We start from the raw sequence: 21,699 nt of genomic DNA, 5'->3' as shown, positions 1-21,699 counted from the left end.
GTCCAGGAGGGAGACTTGCCTGATCCCCTAAATTACCTCACTGCATGCTTTCACCAAAGATGTCTTCAATTCTGGATAACCTTTTTCAAGATTGAAGAATAAAATCTATGAGGCTAATATTGTTCCCTTACTGCTTTAAATCCTCTAAACAGGTTAGTTTCAAGGCTGGATGGGAACACATTAATGAGTAACAATTAATCAGCACTCATATTCCTGGAATAGTCCATAAGTTTTAAGAGACTCACTGTTTTGTGGCTATGCCATGGACCTTCTCATCTCTAAGTATATGAATATGCTGTTCCTTATCTAAGAATGCTCGTCTTTTTTTAGTTTACCTAAAAAACCCCCCACCCATCTTTCAGGGCAGAGCTTCAAGGCCCCTTATTCAATGGAACTTCTCCTGACAGCCCTACGTTGAGCAAGCAGACCCTACTCTAGAGGTTGGAGCATCCTGTAAACACATCTAATAGTAGAATTCATCACTTTGCCCTATAATAGGTACTTTGATTTTTCCAAGGCTGGCTTGGTTTCTAACTCTCATTTTAATCCCAAAAGCCCAATGCCTGTACATAGGAGGTATTCAAAAGCATGAGTGAATGAAGAGGTAGCCTTGTCAAGTGATTTATAAAATGAAATCCACCTCTTCTCTGAATGATTGTAATAGCCCTATTTGTAATGGTCAGAATTTGGAAAAGACAAAATGACTCTCAACAGGTGAAGGGTTAAGCAAACCGTGGCACATCCATACCACGAAGTAAAACTCGGTAATAAAAATCCAACACTCAGATGGGTCTCAAGGGCATTACACTGAGTAAAAAACACCAACTTCAAAAGGTCACACACTGTAGAGTTCCACTTACATAACATGCTCACAATCATAAAATGCAGAAACAGAGAACAGATTAGTGGAGGCTGAGAGTTAGGGATGGTGGGGAGGAGGGTGGTGGCAGGAAGGAGCTATTTATGGGGATGAATCGTGGTACACATCTTTACATGTGTTCATAGAGTTGCCATTCTGACATCCTGGTTTTGATGTTGTGCTGTCCAGTGTTGTCACCACTGGAGGAATCTGGGTTAAGGGTACAGGGGACCTCTCTGTACTACCTTTACAACTTCCTATGAATTAATAATTATTTCAAAATAAAAGATTATAATTTTTTTTAAAAAAACTTTGTTTTCTGAAGTCCTTTCTTCTCTTTCAGTATGTCCACATGTCACAATAATCTTTCTCGTTTCTTAACGCTTGCAATGTCAAAATGGTTCCACGTAGGTTAAATTCTATCATTTCAAAATTATAGGAACTGCATGATGTAACTGTCCTGGTCCCTATTTTTGTAGATAAGATTGCCAAGGCTCTGTACTTTGGTGAAGGGCACATGTTGGTAAGTGGCAAAGTTAGTGCTCAAACACGATTCTGTACAATTTCTATAGACCTCAGTTTTCTCATCTGCAGAATAAGGGAATTTGATAAAGATGGTATCTGAGGCATGTATATTTGCCATCTCCTAGATTTCCTACTTCTGAGTGAGCACAAGGGTCTGACAATATAGAAACTGGACTGCAACCCAGTAACTGGACCTACCAAGGAGGCTCACCCATCCTTCAGCAGTCCAGAGGAATTAGCACCATGTAGCTAGCGGCGTCTGAATGGAGGCATTACACTCCCCCAAGCCCCATGCTTCCAAGACTAACAACTTTTGGGATGAGAATCCCAGTGGGCTCCTGGACATGTTTGTAGGACACTCACCCTCTCCAGTCAGCTTCTGCTCCTTTGTGTCTACTTCTCCCACACCCCATCCTCTGGGCTTCATTCTGTCATAATCCACTGACCCTGACCACTCACAACACTCCCTATGGCAAGGAGGTGAGCTATGAAAATGTCTTACCAGATTAGTGAAGATGTATGTGTAATAGGCTGACACCATCCCCAGTTCAGCTGCCTGCAAGGTGAAGAGAAAAAGATTAGAGAAGAAAACAAAAGCCCACTTGAAGCAAATGAGCAGTGAGGGCTCCAAGTATCTGCCATTTGTCTGACTTGCTGCCCTTTGGCAGGGTAGAACACCTTGGCTGGTTCTCATGTTGCCCTTGATCTTCAAGGTGGAGCCCAGAAACATTGGTCTTCACAGCAGGGTCTCTCCTCCTCCACCCTGTTCCCCCCAACAGCAGTGACATGCATAGTAGCTGATATTCTCATACAGGACACATTCCCAGGGATATAACCAGATAGTACTGTAATCAAAATGACTTCTAGGGAAATGAAGCCCATAATAAAACAGACTGTAATAATCATCTACACAACTATTAACAATAACAACAGCTAACACCCCCTGTTAGGTATGTGCCAGGCACCATAAAGCATTCTACATGGGTTAACTATACAAAGTGGGCACTTTTATCCCTCCCCCAACCCCCTATGGCAAAGAAATTGAAGAAATTGACACAACAAAAGGGTAAGTAACTTGTACAAGATCATGTGTATCACAAACAGAAAAGATGAGAGTAAAGCCAGGTCGCTTAATTTAAGCACTTTTATCCAACGACACTGCCCCCCAAGATCGTGATTTTGATGGACTGACAGACACAGCTAAATCTCTCAGGGGCCGGGGCATACAAAAGAGGGTCTGCAGGTTGCAGGCAATGCCCCTATCAACCCCACCCCTGTCAGAATGCAGGTGAGACTCTTAATAAGAGAATTCTTAAGTGTGTAGTCATATAGGAAACAAATGAATAATTTACAAACTCTAGTAGTAAGAAACAAGTTTCCTATGACATGCCTCACCTTTGATCACAGTGCACTGGTGTGGCTTCATTCCCCAGTTGAGAATCGCTGCTCCAGAAGAGTGTCCCTTGAGTCTGATCTTTGTACCCATCATCAATACTCCTAACCAGCCTTCCCTGTCAGTGTGCCTGGCTTTGAGCATGACAGGTACGATAGAAACTGACAAGTAGATCAGGTAAATAATGAGCCCAGCTTTCTCCACGGCCCTCATCCCTCCTGACAGTTGGTTAGATTTTCAACATGTATCCTGCAGCCCTGGGCTATGGGGAGACCATTTTTGTCATGACTATCGAGGTGGATAGAGGAGAAATGAGACCAGGGATGATCACATTTTTTTCTTACATAGTATTTGTCTCCCAAGGAACTCAAATTACATTGTGGCCATTCTTACCCCAAATTCTGGCAGGGGGTTTTTATTGCACCATCCTTCCTGGGATACTAGAGGGCAGAAAGGCTTAGTGACTAGGGATGGGGCAACGGCACTCAGGGGACACCAGGACTTCTCTGTCCCCTGTGAGGCTCCTTATTCCTCCAAGCAAAGTTACATTCCCTCCTCCACTTCCAAGATGATGATATGACAGGATGACCACCCTCCATCCCAAGCCTTACCACACACACTCAGACCTCTGCCTGTCACGCTGCCTAGACCAACACTTGCCCACCGACATGAGTCCAGCACTTACGTGATGGGGGCACCGTGAGAGAGCACGGTCAGATAGCTAAAACCCATTTTGTGAAATCTGCTGTCCTAGAGATAAAAGACAAGAGATCCTTGGTTTTTAAGACCTGAATTCTGAGTAAACATGGAGTTTGTTGCTGGAACAGCAGCTCAATAAAGTCAGGGATTACTCTGCAAATCCTCCTGAAATCAAGAGACAGCAGAGTGCTGGCAAGCCTGGGGGCTGGGCTCCCTGGTGCACACTGAGTCTCCCCAGAGGCCCCGCGGGCTCTGGGCCTGCTCGGCTTCCCACACGGAGCCCATCCTTGCAGTGGCCGAAAATGTCTTATTGTATCCCCCACCCCAGATAAAGGAGTATGGAGCCTCATGGAAGCATGAGGACAGAGAACAAAGGGAACAGACTTTCCCAAAGCCTTGCTGCACATTGATTACTTTGGCTCCAAGGTCAAGGGGGCTGGAGCTGCCCAGTGGGATCTGGAGAGATGGTCAGGAGAACTCAGTATAACCATTTGCTAATAACAATTGCTATAGGCAGAGCTTCCTTCAAAAAGCACAGCCAGAGAAAAACAAAACGAAAAACCACAAAGCGTTTTTAATGAAAATATGCAGAATTAGCAAGGGGTGTTAAAAGATACCTACACGCTGCTGGTGAAAGTGTAAACTGTTACAGGCTTTCCAAAAGGCAATCTGGTAAATCACATCAAAGTCTTTAAAAACATGCATATCTTTAACTCAGTAATTCCACTTCTAGAAATTCATGATGAGGAAATATTCATGAAGGTGCCCTAAAGATTTACGTACAAAGATGTGCACCCCAGAGCATTATTTATTATAGCAAAAGATTGGAAACAACCTGTGTCTCCAATGATAAAAGATGGTTAAATAAATTATGGACATCTGTGTGATAGGAAATGATACAGCCATTAAAATATTTGTAGGAAAATGTTTAATGGCGTGGGGACACTGCACAGCATTGAATTACAAAAGCAGCTTACAGAAAAGTTTGTGCAGTGTGATAATAATTTGGGGGAAAAAATATGTCTGTAAAGCAGAAAGGATTGACATCAAAATTTAATAGTGGCTAGCTCTGGGTGATGGGATTGTAAATAATTTTTTTTTTTTGACGTGCTTTTCTCTCCTTTCCATCATTTCAACAATGAACTAGTCATATTATTGGGGGTCAACAGCTCATTCTCATACACTAAGTGCCGTGGGTTCCTAGGTGAGGGGCTGACCCTCAAAGACTCCTCCCTGGGGGCTGCTCAGGCAGGTTCCAGCTACCCATGGTGAACTGTCCATTCAACACTGCCCTCCACAACGAGGCTGTAGGGACATCTCTCTACTAAGCGGAAGCCCTCCCTGCTCCCACCTTCCCTCAGGAGGACCCCGAGCCTGTAAGTATCCTCCCTTGAAACTTTTTTCATCCTTAATGACTTCACTGATCATAGCTCCAGGCATAAGAGGAGCAAAAGGAAGAAAAGAGAAAAATTCTGTTTGAACGTGCGTGTGACACGGAGTGTGAGTGGGTCTACGCACCCAGACAGATGTGGCTTTGGAGCGCTGGAAAATTACTATAGCAACGGGCTGAAGGGACAGCCTTCAGTACTGAGAGAACTCATTCAAATATCTTATTAACTCTGAGACAAAAACTAGCTGGGGAAGGGGGGTGGAGAGGAGGAAGAGGGGTGGGGAGGAGGGAGGGAGGGAAGAGGGAGGGAGGGAGGAGAAGGGAGAGAGAGAGAGGGGAACAGAATCAGGCAAGTGTATGCTGGGCTCCTCACAGCTTGGCAGAGGTTAAGGAGGAGCCTCACTCCCCCAGTGGAAGATGGCAGGTTGCGTTTACATGTGCAATTAAAACGGTATTGGAAGAGGCCAGAGCGCCTGGAGAGGGTGGCGGAGCTGCCAAGGAGCCTGGAAGCGGGGTCCACTCCCTCCAAGGTGCATGTCTGGCCCAGCCACCAGCCCAGGAACTAGTGCCAGGTAACTGAGAGGCTGCCCAGCTATCTGTCCCACGTGGGCCGGGCACCCGACTTCACTCTCTCGGACTGGCCTCACTCATAGAGTCCTGGTTTCTGGTGACTATGTTTGAATTCAAGGGGCCAGCACCCTGCCCCTCTGTGTCTGGGAGCGCAGGAGAAACCGCCTGATTTGCAGGTGAGAGAGGACTGAGAATTCTCGGCTCTGCTCCTCATCTGCCTGGGCCTTAGACAAATCCGTTCATCTCCCAGAGGGAAGCTATTACACCTTCTTTGTCATCACTGAGAAATCACACAGGAGCACTTGGTGACTGTGTACACTGTGCCAGGATTAAAGACACAATGTTCAGCAAAATATGCACTGCTGTGCTTGTCCTGGTTGTCAAAATATGGAAACACTTTTGTACTGCTTGGCACACAGCGTCTGCCCCATCCCATCCAGCACCTACCCCACCCTGGCCCGTCCTGGGACCCTGTGGACTCTCTGCAGAGCCGTGGCTGCAATTAGCTTCAGCTGGTGTCTCTGAAGCTCTGTTGCCTGCTACCCTCTCGCCCCTAGTACTGAATATTCCTTGGACATCACCGTCACCTACTTTCTCCTTTTAGCTTTCTGGAACTGCTCATTGAAACGGAAGCACAGGGAGAAGTTTGTCCAGGGCTCTGTCAGGAGGACACACAAGGGACAGAGGGCACTCACGGGGAGGGGAGGGGAAGGGAGGGAAGGAGGCTCAGCACCCACCATGGCCGCCCCGCCCGGCTCGCACCTTCAGGAGGATGGTGTGGGACATGGAGGCATTGGCGTGGATGATGATGGTGGCTGTCTTGTCGTCCCGGATTTCCTTGAGGAGTGGGGTGGGGTCCCGGGTGTCATCCAGCATCCGGACCGAGAGTGTGTCCTTGGAGATAAGGAATTGCCGGAGCAGCTTCTCTAGGTTTAAAAGGCCTGGAGGGGAGATAGGATGAAGCCCTGAGTCTCCGTACAGTCGCCTCAAGAGACATCTGGGCAAAAACAGGACAGATGCTTGGGCTGGACACAGGATGGTGGTCTGGTCCCACTGCTGGTGCAAGGAGCTACACCATCACCTGGGTGGGTTTCTCAGCCTCTCTGGGCTTCAGTTATCCCATCTAGAACAAAAGGGCTCCCATTATCTACCCAGATGCTTTTGAGGCTCTTCTATAGAGGAACAGGAAACTTCGTGGGCAGAACAAGGGAATCCCCACCCCTTCCCATGGCCGCCAGCAGCAGGACACATGCTGGCCAAGACCCAGGGTCAGAGACCACCATGTCTGGATATCTTTTCCCAATTCCAGGACCTTTTCACGTGGCTAGTGGTCTTGGCCTCCGTTTCCTCATCAGAGAGGTGGAAATAACAGTGGCCAGCTGATAGGTCTATGGTAAGAGTTAAAGGTCATGTGTAAAGTACTTAGACCTGAGACTTCAACATGGTACACTCTCATGAATGTTATGTCAAGCTCTATACAAGGCTTTGTTTTTACTTTGGACCTGGGGGATCTTCAAATCCTAAGACCCAGAAAACAGGTCTAGCCAAATCCTTTGAACTGCTCAGAACCTCATGGCTATGTCCAGACAAAAAGGTGTTATTATAGTATGATCGTAAGAGAACAAGCTTTGAACTGCACTTTAGCAGGCAAGAATCTGGGTGAACCCAGAACAAAATGGAAAAATGGGATAGGTGGCGCCTGTGGCTCAAAGGAGTAGAGCGCTGGCCCCATATACCAGAGGTGGTGGGTTCAGACCGGGTCCTGGCCAAAAAAAAAACCTGCAAAAAATGGAAAAATGGGACTGTGTCCCCCTTCCCTCCTCCGCCCCTAGCTTGCTACCTAGGGGCCGTGGTGGGAGGAGGGGTTCCTGAATGATGTCACTGGGATAAGGGGGTCTTAATTTTGCCTTGTCTCTGAAAAGACAGGGCAGAGGAAGACATGTACTCAAATGTGTATGGGGTGGAGAAGGAATTAGTTGCAAGGGAGAGAGACAAGCAGGCATTTGCTCCTACAAGCAAGGACAAGAGTAACATTTATTGAACGTGTATTGTGTTCCAGCTAACGTGCTAAAAATTTTACATGGCTTATCTCATGTAAGTCCTCACAAGAATCCTATGAAGTATATAATCCCCAGCACAGAGGAAAATGGGAGGTAGGGGAGATGAGCAATTTGCCTCACACACGGGGGTGGCAAGCGAGGGGCTGATTTTCTCAGTAGTCCAAGGTCCCATACTGCCAGTCTCTGTCCAGACTGGTGGCAGAGTCAACTCAGATGTCTTGCCCACAACCTTGATTCTGCCCTGAACAAGTTACTCACCATTCGACCCTCAGAGATTAGAAGGTCAGGGAGAGGGAGCCCTAAAGAGTGTTACACCTCCCTCCTGTGGTTGCACCCAGGTGACATGACTTGCCCAGTGCACAGACGTAGGGACGTGGCTGGGACCAGAATTCTGGCCTCTGTCTTCTGGTCTCCATCCAACCCTCTTCCCACAAATCAGGCTGCCTCTGAGGACAAACTCAGCAGGAAAGAACAGGCACACTGCCCAGAAAGGCCCAGGGACACATATCTCAGGACTTAGAAGAGAGAAACTCACACTTGGTTTTTTAGCAAGAAGAAGAGAGTAGCAAGGTTGGAGCCCAAGGGCCTGGCTTGATGAAGACAGGACCTCTGGGAATGTGTTGCCAAGCCCTGTCTTCCTGTCACCTGTTTGGAGAAGGCTTTCTAGGGAGTTGGAGGCTGTAGTAGATTCAGGAGAAGCCCCGGGAGGGTCTGTTATTTACAAAGAGGCTTCAGAAACAACCCAGCTGTGCAAGCCACGGCATGGAGTTTGCCTTTCCTTTCCTCCCCCACAAGGTTTCAATGAAGACATGTAAAGATCACCGCCCTCTGTGCTTTTCACAGCCGCTCACCAGCAGTCACCAGCAGCAGTGGCACTGATGCTACTGGGGTCCTTCCTTCCAGTCCTGCTTTAGGTCTGGATTCATACTCAGGGTCAGCCCTCCCTGGCTATCCGACCTTGAGAAGCCATCTAACCTCTCTGAGGCTCCATTCTTGATCTGTGCAATGGGTTTAAGAGGGTGAGAACTCAATGAGCTCATACAAGGAAGCACTGGGAACTGGGATGTCAGTCTCCATGTTATTTCTCTAAGTTTTACTTACCCGACAAGCGTGCCAAGGGCAGGTGTGGGGAAGCAGATGAAGTTAGGAAAGAACACACCTGTTCAACCAACATTCACTGGCATGTCCTGGGTGCCAGGTAACTGGGTAAACAGGATACCAGGCAGACAAGATGGATTAGATACAGTCCCTGCCCTCAGGAGCTCAGGGTCCAGGCATTTGGAGCTAAGTGAATGATGAAATTCAAATCACATCCCTATTGTATTTGGCAACTTGGATAAAAATTTGTTTAGTATGGCAGCCTCATTCTGTCCTATATGTAAAATGAGAGAATGTTCCCCACATCTTCCTGAGAGCTGATGTGAAATGCTAACTCCAGCCTGGACAAAGGTCTCAGCACCTGATCTGGGGCTGAAGGGCGCCACGGAGCAGCTGCTCCTGAGTGTCAGCACACCCTGGGCAGGCAGCGAAAGAGGGAGCCCGCAGCTGAGGGGGTGAGCCAGGGAGGGGCAGCGCGGGCGAACCCCACGGGCCCTAGAATGGAGTGTGGAGAATATTTAGAGTCTGGCTGGGAAACAGGCCAAATCCCTGGGATTCTTCAGACAGGCAATGAACTCAGTGGGACGAGACGGGAAAGCCCGAGGGATGAAGGCAGGATTATGCACAGCATGGTGACTCCTGGCAAAGGCGGCCTGGGGATGCTCGATCCCTTTAAAGCTGGCAGGTGTGCTGATCCCTCCAGGTGCCAGATAAACTGGGGACCTTGTTGCAGTCATTCCCCAGCTTGCTGCCCTTTAAATAAAGAACAGCATTATTCCCCTCTCCCTGCCAACACATTCCTGGTTGCTGAGAGGCAAGGCAGGGTAGGGCAGGGGCAGGGAGGGAAGGAGGGAAGAAGGGCAGCCAGTGCAGGGCAGGGGGCATCTGCACCTCACCCAGAATCCCCTATCGAGTCATTTCTTTCCCTAACCTGATGGCACAAAAAACCTAGTGTTGGGATGCGAATGGCAGCTCTGACATGCCCACCCCTGGGCATCCCGGCGTCCTGTCTGTGAAATGAGAATGACTATCTTACAGGGTTATTAACAGGATGTCAAGCATGTAGATGGTGCTGTCACCTAAAAGCACTCAGCCAATCTTGATTCCCACTCACTTTCCAACTGCTTTGCACCCCACATCCTCCCCTAAACCTTCTCTCCACTCTCCATCCTTCACCCACTTCTCCCAGCTCTTACGGGATTATTCAACCCACAAAAGATAGCCTTGATTTTAAACTTATTATAAAGTAAATATTATAAAGTATTTTATAGTAAATTTATATGTATGTATGTATGTCTGTATTTGAGACAGAGTTTCATTCTGTTTATATGTATATATTTACAATATATAATACACACATGAATTATTTCAGTGCTAGGTAGAGATCCCATTTCAAACTTCTCTGCACATCCTCAGTGCAGGCAGGGTGCACAGTGCTTGCTGGAAAGGACTGATCTAAAGTCTGTAGGGGACGAAAAAGACTTGGTACCTTAACAAGCAGAGAAGCAGCAATGTCAGGTGGGAACTGTCACCATGTCACTCGAGGAGCAGGAGGAGGAGGTCTGTCACCAGGCAGACTTGCTCTTGGCAGCCTCAAGGATTACACCCAGGAGCACTGAGAGATGGAGGCTACAGGGAGATGGACTCTAGCTCAGTGTACAGAAGGACTCTTCCTTTGTGATGTGGTGGGCTGCACATGAGGTAGTGAGTTCCCCATCTTTGGAGGGAGTCAAGGATAGATGGAAGCTCTCCTTGAGAATAATTGTAGAGGGAGTTAAACCAGTAGATGGAAAACTGAACTAGAAAAACATTGATTTCTTTCCAGCCCAGAGATATTCTAATTTTATGAATCAGAAGAGGATACTTTTTAATTCTAGTCAGTAGAGGAAATTTGTAGAAGTGTGGCTTAGTTACATTAGGAATATCAGGAGTTTTTCAGTGCAGTTTGGCATATTCCTATTGTCATTCTCCTCACCTGTTTAATGGAATGAAGGGATTTACCAAACGCAGTTGCCACCAGAGGGGTTAAAAGCAGCTTGTCCCCTGCACCTCCTCCACTTGCCTCCCAACGCCCCTCTCCTACGGAGCTCCTGGCCCTGCAGAGGGTCTGTCTGCCAAGGCTAAAGCTGAGAGGGATCTAGGGAGCCTATTAGTATGACTCAGACTGCGCAGGATGGATCCAGAAAAGTCTCGTTGGGCAGGTGTTCTGGGAGGAAGGAGGGAGGTAGGGCATTAGGAGGGGTAGGGAGAGAGAGGATGGTCAGGGCTGGACACAGACAGAAGATAAAAACACAGATATGTAGGTGATGGGTCTGCAGGGGACACAGAGCATGCTGGTATCAAAAAATAATAATAAAGAAAACATCTAGGGCTGGGCACGGTGGCTAACGCCTATAATCCTAGCACTCTAGGAGGCTGAGACGGGTGGATTGCCTGAGCTCACAGGTTCAAGACCAGCCTGATCCAGAGTAAGACCTCATCTCTAAAAATAGCTGGGCATTGTGGTGAACTCCTGTAGTCCCAGCTACTCAGAAGGCTGAGGCAAGAGAATCACTTAAGCCCAAGAGTTTGAGGTTGCTGTGAGTTGTGATGCCACAGCACTCTACTGAGGGTGACAAAATGAGACTCTGTCTCAAAAAACAAAACAAAACAAACATCTGTTTCAACTAGCCTCCTTCCCTCCTTAGGGGCTAATTCCCTTGGTATAATGCTAATTATTCCCAGGAGGATCAGTGCTTTTAAATCTTGCAGGAAGCATATAATTTTCACCTTGGAGGATTGTGGTAAGGATTCAATGGGATAAAATGGACTTGATTTGGTGCACAGTGCCCTAAACCTGTAAGCCTGCATTCCCCTTCCCCTGGCCAGATATCCATGCCTCAGAGTGTGTGGCTTCAGATGCTCTCATGGAGTGAATTCTAACCAGAGAGAAGGGATGAGGGTCCAAGGCAGGGAAGGGACACAGGACAAGTTCAAGTTCTGGAATGATACATTTTACCTGCACTTCAATTTTATCCTGTCCCATAGTAAATTTGGCCTCAGAAACAGGTGGGAAGGAGAGATCAGCAGAGCAGGAGGAGAGGGGTCGAGGAGCAGGTCAAGGGTTCTTGCTCACAGGAGGCCCTGTGGTGGCCTTACTGAGCACTGAGGCTGTCCCTTCTCTGACAGCAAGAGGCAGTGAGGGAAGACCCTGGCCTCTGCACGCCCACTGGCCTCCCGATTGCAGAGTATATGTTTTCTGCTTAGACCTCAGCAACTGGGTCTGGCAGGCATCCCTGCTCTGAGAATAACCTTCATTGTTTCCTAAGTGCCTTCATACACAGCTGATCCAATCCTCATAACTGTCCGCTAGGTAAAGACATAATCACTGAGGCAGGAGAGACCCAGTGACTGAGATCACAGAGTCACAGGCCCTGGGACAGGCCAGCGTTCCTCCCATCTGTTCCACAGGGTCAGGAGGAGCTGAGAGGGAAGGTTGCAAGGATCAGGTAACCTTGAAGACTCACTTAATCTCTCTTTCCTTCATGCTTTTCACAGAGGAGTCCATCTTAGACGGTTATCACAAGTTATATGGCTTAAATAAGAGAATTTAAAATTTAAATAAGATTATACAATAGAAAAACTCTTATCACAGTGTCCGGCACACAGTAGTGCCCAGTAACGGGAGGACTGTCACCTTTCCAAGTGTCAGCACACAGACCCAAAGTTCATTTTGGGTCATTATGAGCCAAATGACCTCCCACAGCGCCTCCTGGGGGCAGCACGGGGAAGGGCCTCTACCGCCCCAGTTATTCTCCCAGGCCCTATCATTCCCTGCTCCTCATCGTCCACCTCCACTGTCACAACCAGAGCTGCAGGGTGAAACAACAGCACTTAAATGTGTATCATGTTCGGGGCTCAGTTACCATCCTACCAATGAACCCAACAAGCATCACTGCCCCCTGGTTATACAGGAGGAAATGAGGACTCAGAAAGGTAGAGTGATCCACTCAGCAGACAGCTCCTAAGTGGTGGGGCAGCCTGGTTTGACTCCAAAGCTGGTTTTCAGACAGGGCCCCCTCTCTCGCCCAGGCTAGAATGTAGTGGTGACATCATAGCTCTCCACCATCCTGCCTTTCTCTTCCTCCCTAGGAGTGGGAACTGCCTTGAGATCAAATCTGCTTCTCTCCGTGCTTAGTGGACTAGTAGGAGGACAGAGCCGGACCTCAGCTGACTCCTGCTCCAGGTGCTGGTCTGGCCTCTTTCAAAAAGATCTGAGAAAGGACGGAAAGGAAGACTTGGCCCGCCCAGCATGTGCTAGGTGGACATTGTGTTACCCACTCTGTACGTGCTGTCCTATTTAATCCCCCCAGCCATCTGGGGAGAGGGGAGGTTTCATTATTACCATTTGATAGATGAGACTGCAGAAGGTAGAGAAAGGTTAAGTCACATTTCCACGATCACATAGGTAGTCGATAAGTGGCAGAAGGCATGGGACATAAGACATGTAATCACAAAAGGGATGTAAATACTTAGAAACAAAGCAAGCATTAAAAAAATAATTTAGGGGAGAGAGATTAAAGATGGCGGCCGAGTAACAGCTTCCCTGCAACTGGGAACAGCGAGTCTATGGAGACAAGACTCCAGGCATCTCTGGCCAGTGGGATCTGCCTATAATCATCCCTTTGAGGATACAGGGAGCCAGCAAGGGGCTTCTGGACCCCAAGAGGAGGACAAAAGCAGTGGAAAACTGGCAAGTGGTTGCATGTGATTGATCGACCTAATCATGCTGGCAACCGTAAGTACAAACAGCAGTGAGACTGCAAACCGGAAAGGCCTTACCTGTGAACTGTTTTGGTGTTATTGGACTTGGCACTCAGTTGAACTGCCTTGGGGAGAGCTTGAGCAGGAGTGTGGAGAACTTTGGGAATTGTCTGGGGCCCCAGACTGAGCCACTGAGCTGGGTGCAGGAAGCCATTGCAAAAGAACTGCCCCGGCAAGCTCCGCCCTCAGGGTCTCAGAGCAAGGACTGGGCGGGTCAAAGTAACCTCCTGACTGAGCAGCCTAAAGGCGGGGGCTGAGCTGCCTTACAGCCTTAATCCTTAGAGGCAGAGTGAGACGGTTTTGGCACACTGGAGCCTTGGGCTGTTGCCCTGGGTAGAGTGCCGTGACATCACAGCTCATAGCAACCTCAAACTCCTGGGCTTGGTGCCGCCCAGACCTCCATAAGAGCTGTGCAGCGACCCTGACCCGTGACCCGCACCCACCGGGCCTCCACATTCCCTGACCAGGAACTGCGGGAGCCACGCAACCCTGCGTCCTCCCTCCTGTGTCCTCCTAGCTTCCACACTAGCCCGTTCATCTTGACAGGGACTCTGGTAGCTGCGTGCCCTTGGAGCCCTCCCTGCCTCTGTGCAGAGCTCTTCTCCTGGTCAGAGACTGCTGGAGCCTTGGGCTCTCTGTGCCAAAGTCACTGGGCGCCTGGCACTCCCAGAACCGTGCGCACCACCACCAGCCCTGTTGCTGGATCCGGGTGTGTCACAAACCGGAGCTGCTTCTACAACCAGAACTCCCTAGGTAGAGCAGCCCCAGAGGAACTACACAGGGTCACTCCCTACAAAGATCCAGCAACAATAGAGTGATCCCGCTGGGGTCTAATCTTGGAGAGACACCTTCCACACTCTGAGGACAGCCAGAGGCAATGGTGAAAAACAATCATGAGGCAAAATCAACAGAAAAACTCTGGCAATATGAATAATCAGAGTAGATCAACTCCCCCAAGGATCAATGGGGCAGACACAGCACAAGACCCCATGCACGAACAAATAGCTGAGATGTCAGAAATTGAATTCAGGATCTGGATAGCAAATAAGATGGAATTAGAATTTCAAAAGTTATCTCAAGAATTCAACGATTCAAAGACCAAATGACCAATTGAGACAAGAAGTTGCATCCCTCAAAGATCTGAGAAACACAGTAGAATCCCTCAGTAACAGAATGGAGCAAGCAACAGAAGAAAGGATTTCTGACATTGAAAACAAAGCTTTCGAACGTTCCCAAACCCTCAAAGAAGAAGAGAAATGGAGAGCAAAAACAGACCACTCTCTCAGAGAGCTCTCGGATAATTTGAAGAAAACCAATACTCGTCTTATAGGGATCCCGGAAAGTGACGAAGTGGCTTCATCAAGGCACAGAGTCTCTTCTCCATGAGATTATGAAGGAGAACTTTCCAGACATGCCAAGAGATTCCAAAATTCAGATAGCAGACAATTTCAGAACTCCAGCACGACTCAACCCAAATAAGACATCCCCCAGACACATCATAATCAATTTCACTAAAGTTAAGATGAAGGAGAAAATTCTGAAAGCTGCCAGATGAAAGAAAACCATCACCTACAAGGGCAAGAATATCAGAATAACTGCAGATCTCTCTGCTGAAACCTTTCAAGCTAGAGGAGGATGGTCATCGACTTTTAATCTCCTAAAACAAAATAACTTTCAACCCAGGATCCTTACCCAGCTAAACTGAGCTTTATGATGGAGAAATTAAATACTTCAACGACATTCACATGTTGAAGAAATTTGCCACAACTAAACCAGCTCTCCAGGACATTCTTAGACCTATCCTCCATAAAGACCAGCGTAATTCTCCACCACAAAAGTAAACCCACCCAAAAAATTTTTGATCAAATTCCAACTTCCACAGTCGCAAAAGGATTAAAAATGTCCACTGGTCTCTCGAAAGGCTTATCAATACTCTCAATTAATGTGAATGATTTAAATTGTCCTCTAAAGAGGCATAGGTTGGTGGACTGGATACAAAAACTCAAGCCAGATATCTGCTGCATCCAAGAATCACATCTTACATTAAAAGACAGATATAGACTCAAGGTGAAGGGATGGTCATCTATATTCCAGGCAAATGGAAAGCAGAAAAAAGCAGGCGTTGCAATCCTGTTCGCAGACACAATAGGCTTTAAACCAACCAAAATAATTAAGGATAAGGATGGACACTTCATATTTGTTAAAGGTAATACTCAATATGATGAGATCTCAATTATTAATATTTATGCACCCAACCACAACGCACCTCAATTTATAAGAGAAACTCTAACAGACATGAGCAACTCGATTTCCTCCACTTCTATAGTAATTGGAGATTTTAACACCCCTTTAGCAGTCCTGGATAGATCCTCCAAAAAGAAGTTAAGCAAAGAAATTTTAGATTTAAACTCAACCATTCAACATCTGGACTTAACAGACATCTACAGAACATTTCATCCCCGAAAAACTGAATACACTTCTTTTCATCAGCCCATGGAACATACTCCAAAATCGACCACATCCTAGGCCACAAATCTAACCTCAGGAAATTAAAAAAAAATAGAAATTATTCCTTGCATCTTCTCAGACCATCATGGAATAAAAGTTGAACTAAATAACAACAGGAACCTGCATACCCATACAAAACCACGGAAGCTAAACAACCTTATGCTGAAGGATACATGGGTTATAAACGAGATTAAGAAGGAAATCACCATATTTTTGGAACAAAACAACAATCAAGACACAAATTACCAGAACCTCTGGGATACTGCAAAGGCAGTCCTAAGAGGGAAATTTATAGCACTGCAAGCCTTTCTCAAGAAAATGGAAAGAGAGGAAGTCAATAACTTAATGGAACATCTCAAGCAATTGGAGAAAGAAGAACACTTCAACCCCAAACGCAGCAGAAGAAAAGAAATAACCCAAATCAGAGCAGAATTAAATGAAATTGAAAACAAAAGAATTATACAACAGATCAATAAATCCAAAAGCTGGTTTTTTGAAAAGATCAATAAAATAGATAAACCATTGGCCAACCTAACCAGGAAAAAAAGAGTAAAATCTCTAATTTCATCAATCGGAAATGGTAATGATGAAATAACAACAGACCCCCCAGAAATTCAAAAAATCCTTAACGAATACTACAAGAAACTCTACTCTCACAAATATGAAAATCTGAAAGAAATCGACCAATACCTGGAAGCACGCCACCTACCAAGACTTAGCCAGAACGAAGTGGAAATGTTGAACAGGCCTATATCAAGTTCTGAAATAGCATCAACTATACAAAATCTCCCTAAAAAGAAAAGCCCAGGACCAGATGGCTTTACGTCAGAATTCTACCAAACATTTAAAGAAGAACTAGTACCTATACTACTAAACCTCTTCCAAAATATAGAAAAAGAAGGAATATTACCCAGCACATTCTACGAAGCAAACATCACCTTGATACCCAAACCAGGAAAAGACCCAACAAGAAAAGAAAATTATAGACCAATATCACTAATGAATATAGATGCTAAAATACTCAATAAGATCCTAACAAAAAGAATCCAGCAACACATCAAAAAAATTATACACCATGACCAAGTTGGATTTATCCCAGGGTCTCAAGGCTGGTTCAACATACATAAATCTATAAATGTAATGCAACACATAAACAAACTTAAAAATAATGACCATATGATTCTTTCAATTGATGCAGAAAAAGCTTTTGATTATATCCAGCATTCCTTCATGATCAGAGCACTTAAGAAAATTGGTATAGAAGGGACATTTCTTAAACTAATAGAGGCCATCTACAGCAAACCCACGGCCAATATCATATTGAATGGAGTTAAATTGAAATCATTTCCACTTAGATAAGGAACCAGGCAAGGTTGCCCATTGTCTCCATTGCTCTTTAACATTGTAATGGAAGTTTTAGCCATTGAAATTAGGGAAGAAAAGGCAATCAAGGGTCTCCACATAGGGTCAGAAGAGATCAAACTTTCACTCTTTGCAGATGATATGATCGTATATCTGGAAAACACTAGGGATTCTACTACAAAACTTTTAGAAGTGATCAAGGAATACAGCAATGTCTCGGGCTACAAAACCGACACCCATAAATCTGTAGCCTTTATATATACCAACAATAACCAAGCTGAACAAACAGTCAAGGACTCTATTCCTTTCACAGTAGTGCCAAATAAGATGAAATATTTGGGAGTATACCTAACAAAGGACGTGAAAGAGCTCTACAAAGAGAACTATGAAACTCTAAGAAAAGAAATAGCCGAAGATGTTAACAGATGGAAAAACATACCATGCTCATGGCTGGGAAGAATCAACATTGTTAAAATGTCCATACTGCCCAAAGCAATATATAATTTTAATGCAATTCCTATTAAAGCTCCATTGTCATACTTTAAAGATCTTGAAAAAATAATACTTCGTTTTATATGGAATCAGAAAAAACCTCGAATAGCCAAAACATTACTGAGCAATAAAAACAAAGCAGGAGGAATCACGCTACCAGACCTGAGACTGTATTATAAATCGATAGTGATCAAAACAGCATGGTACTGGCACAAAAGCAGAGAAGTAGATGTCTGGAACAGAATAGAGAACCAAGAGATGGATCCAGCTACTTACCGTTATTTGATCTTTGACAAGCCAGTTAAAAACATTCAGTGGGGAAAAGATTCCCTATTTAACAAATGGTGCTGGGTGAACTGGCTGGCAACCTGTAGAAGATTGAAACTGGACCCACACCTTTCACCATTAACTAAGATAGACTCTCACTGGATAAAAGATTTAAACTTAAGACATGAAGCTATAAAAATACTTGAAGAAAAGTGCAGGGAAAACTCTTGAAGGAATCGGCCTGGGTGAATATTTTATGAGGAGGACTCCCCAGGCAATTGAAGCAGTATCAAAAATACACTACTGGGACCTGATCAAACTAAAAAGCTTCTGCACAGCCAAGAACATAGTAAGTAAAGCAAGCAGACAGCCCTCAGAATGGGAGAAAATATTTGCAGGTTATACCTCTGATAAAGGTCTAATAACCAGAATCCACAGAGAACTCAAATTTATTAGCAAGAAAAGAACACATGACCCCATTTCAGGGTGGGCAAGGGACTTAAAGAAAAACTTCTCTAAAGAAGACCAATGCAAAATCTACAAACACATGAAAAAAACCTCATAATCCTTAATCATCAGAGAAATGCAAATCTAAACTACTTTGAGATATCACCTAACCCCAGTAAGAGTAGCCCACATAACAAAATCCCAAAACTAGAAATGTTGGAGTGGATGTGGAGGAAAGGGCACACTTCTACACTGCTGGTGGGAATGCACACTAATAAGTTCCTTCTGGAAGGATGTTTGGAGAATACTTAGAGACCTAAAAATAGACCTGCCATTCGATCCTATAATTCCTTTACTAGGTTTATACCCAGAAGACCAAAAGTCACAATATAACAAAGACATCTGTACCAGAACGTTTATTGCAGCCCAATTCATAACTGCTAAGTCATGGAAGAAGCCCAAGTGCCCATCGAACCACGAATGGACTAACAAATTGTGGTACATGTATACCATGGAATACTATGCAGCCTTAAAGAAAGATGGAGACTTTACCTCTTTCATGTTTACATGGATGGAGCTGGAACATATTCTTCTTAGCAAAGTATCTCAGGAATGGAAGAAAAAGTATCCAATGTACTCAGCCCTGCTATGAAGCTAAATTATAGCTTTCACATGAAGACTATAACCCAACTATAGCACAAGACTATGGGGAAAGGGCCAAGGAAGGGGAAGGGAGGGGGGAGGTTTTGGTGGAGGGAGGGCAATGGGTGGGGCCACATCTATGGTGCATCTTAGAATGGGTATAGGCGATTGAACTAATGTACACAGCTATGATTTAACAATAAAAAAAAGAAAAATAATAATAATTTAGCCATGTATGAAGACACCAGGGAAATGTACAGCACCTCACACTTGTGGCTCTGGGTCCAGCTGAAAGGTCTTAACAGGTAGCTCTGTGGTAGGGCTGGGCAGTGATCAAGGCTCTGGGGACCATAGTGGGAGCCCCAAACTCTCCTCGGAAGCCCCCAAATACCCAACTCCCACAGGCTCCGTTGGGATAGCCAGGATGGCCGTGCCAGGCCACCCACATCTCCTTTCCTAGGCTCATTAGAAACAGGTACTTGTAGATGTTCTGATTTTTTTCCCATTAAAGGAAAATAATGTAATTCACAATATATCTCTACTTGGTCCAAACTCTGCTTATTAAAAATCTACTTTTGTGAACCAGGAGAATAAGTGGCATGATTCCCCATGGAATGATCTCCGTTAAACCTAATTTTGATGGCTGGAAAATAGAATTACATTCTGTTCCTAATTCTACTTGTAGTGTCTCTCGGCCCTGCATTAATAAGGAAGGTGGAAGAGCATCTCCTTCAGAGCTCTGAGCTGCCTTTCCCTCCAGTCCCTCAGTTCCTCATCCTTTGATTAGATTTTTAATCCTCTTTGCCCTTGAACTTCTCCTGTTCTGCTCAACCTTCCTTCCCCTGGCCCTTGTGGGCGGGGACCAGAGTCTCCCAGCCGCTGGGGGGCAGCTGAGCAGAGCAAGGCAGAGCCCACCCCGACATACCGCTTTGAGGCAGTCTGTGCCGACACAAGGGTGGGCAGGGCCGTGAAGGAGGAAGCTCTGGCTTGAGAGTCAGAGGATCTGAGCTAAAGTTCTAGGTTTGCATGTGTCAGCTGAAGTCCCTTAGCAGCTCCAGGACTCTGTTTTCTCAGCTCTGGAATGATTGGGGAAGAGGAAGTTAATACGGAAAAACTGAGGGAAAGTGCTTTGCCATCTGTAAGGAACTGTCTAAATGTCATCATTCTAATGGAAAGAGTCCTGGGCTGAGAGGGACCAGTATTAGCAGAGTGCTTAGTACATAGCAGATGTTTAACAAACATCTGAACAACTTATTTCCCAAAGCTCAATGAAGAGTCAAAGCAGAGGAAACAGGGCTTAGCAGAAAAGCAAGAGGGACTGTGGCTGAATACAAGAAAGAACTTCCTGTCAGGCTGGTGAGACATTTGTTATGTGTTTTAAAATTCTGTAGAACAGTCTTTACCTGGAGACAGCCTTCCCTCTGTCTCGTAACACTCCTGCTGTATACAGGGGGCGTACCAGTTCAGCCCCACCTAAGCGGCCTTGTGGCAGTCAGTTCCAGAGGAGAATCCATTCTGCTGCTCCATTCAGTGGTACAAGGATACCACATGAAGAGGACCACCTGGTGGGATGCAGTGTTCCATGAGATACTAGTGTCTTTAAGACAAGCATCCTTTCAGGGTTCCTAGCCAATCTTATTTGAAAGATGATGAGGTAAGCAATTGTTTTGGCCACAGGCTATCCATGCTAATGTGTTTTATGCATTTCCTCCATGAGGGGAAAATAGAATGAAGGATTATCCAAACTTTCCCCCCCATAGAACTCTTTGTCTTCAAAGCACTTATCATGGAAGCAGTGCTTGTCCCACAGAACTTTCTGCAGTGTTGGGGATATTCTTCATCTGAGCGGTTGACTATGGGTGTCACCAGCCATGTGTAACGTAGCTAGGGAGATTGAAGGACTGAATTTTCAATTTTATTTCACTTTAATGAATTCATATTAAAAGTTAATAGAGCCACATGTGGCTTGTGGCTACTGCCTTCATCAAAACAGAGTCAGAGGAAACCATTTCAACGGATACTGCTGTAGTGGTGATGGTGCTTCTGACTGTGATCCAGGGAACGTGGGTTCAAATCCTGCCCCTTACTAATTACAGCACTGTAGGCAAGATAAGCTACTTTCTGGGCCTCCGTTTCCTCTGGTCTAAGGAGGGTGTGAGAATCTATGTTCACTGATCTCTTGCCAACAAAACCCCTGTCTGAGAACTCCAGTGCACCCCAATCCTCTAGGAGCCCAGACCCATCGTTTTATTGTCTTCATCACGACGTCTTGACAGGCTCTGCTTAGGTCTCCCACAAAGCTGCTCCATCTTTGGGAACAGAGACGGGGTGCTGTTCTTCTACATGTCACACAGAGTCTAACAAGGGCTGGGTGACAACCGAGCAGAGGCCTGGTGTGCCCCTGCACAGGCCAAACGAACGTCTTTCTCCAAGGCTGAGGGTCCTCAGCTCCTAGGATCTAATTTCAATTCTCCATCTCTTATGCCCTTTCCATGTACCCAAAGCCAGCTGTTCTCCAGAGGCATACCCATGAACAGCACTGTCTTTCTTCTGATGACAATCCTCAGGGGACAGAGTTCAAAGA

At 45.9% G+C, this 21,699-nt stretch overlaps 1 protein-coding gene across 2 annotated transcripts in view; it reads right to left on the bottom strand.

Moving 5' to 3' along the window:
* Nucleotides 1–21,699, bottom strand: part of GRIK4 (glutamate ionotropic receptor kainate type subunit 4) — a 465,962-nt gene that overhangs the window by 142,867 nt on the left and 301,396 nt on the right. For both annotated transcript variants that reach the window (XM_053595472.1, XM_053595471.1), the window contains 2 exons: nucleotides 6,199–6,377; nucleotides 1,887–1,940 (listed from right to left, as the gene is read on the bottom strand). In XM_053595472.1, the coding sequence (XP_053451447.1) occupies nucleotides 1,887–1,940; nucleotides 6,199–6,377 (233 nt within the window). The remainder of the gene's footprint in view (nucleotides 1–1,886; nucleotides 1,941–6,198; nucleotides 6,378–21,699) is intronic.

Source organism: Nycticebus coucang, chromosome 6, assembly GCF_027406575.1.
Source record: "Nycticebus coucang isolate mNycCou1 chromosome 6, mNycCou1.pri, whole genome shotgun sequence".
NCBI classification, from domain to species: Eukaryota; Metazoa; Chordata; class Mammalia; order Primates; family Lorisidae; genus Nycticebus; species Nycticebus coucang.
This window is presented reverse-complemented; position numbering and strand designations above follow the sequence as displayed.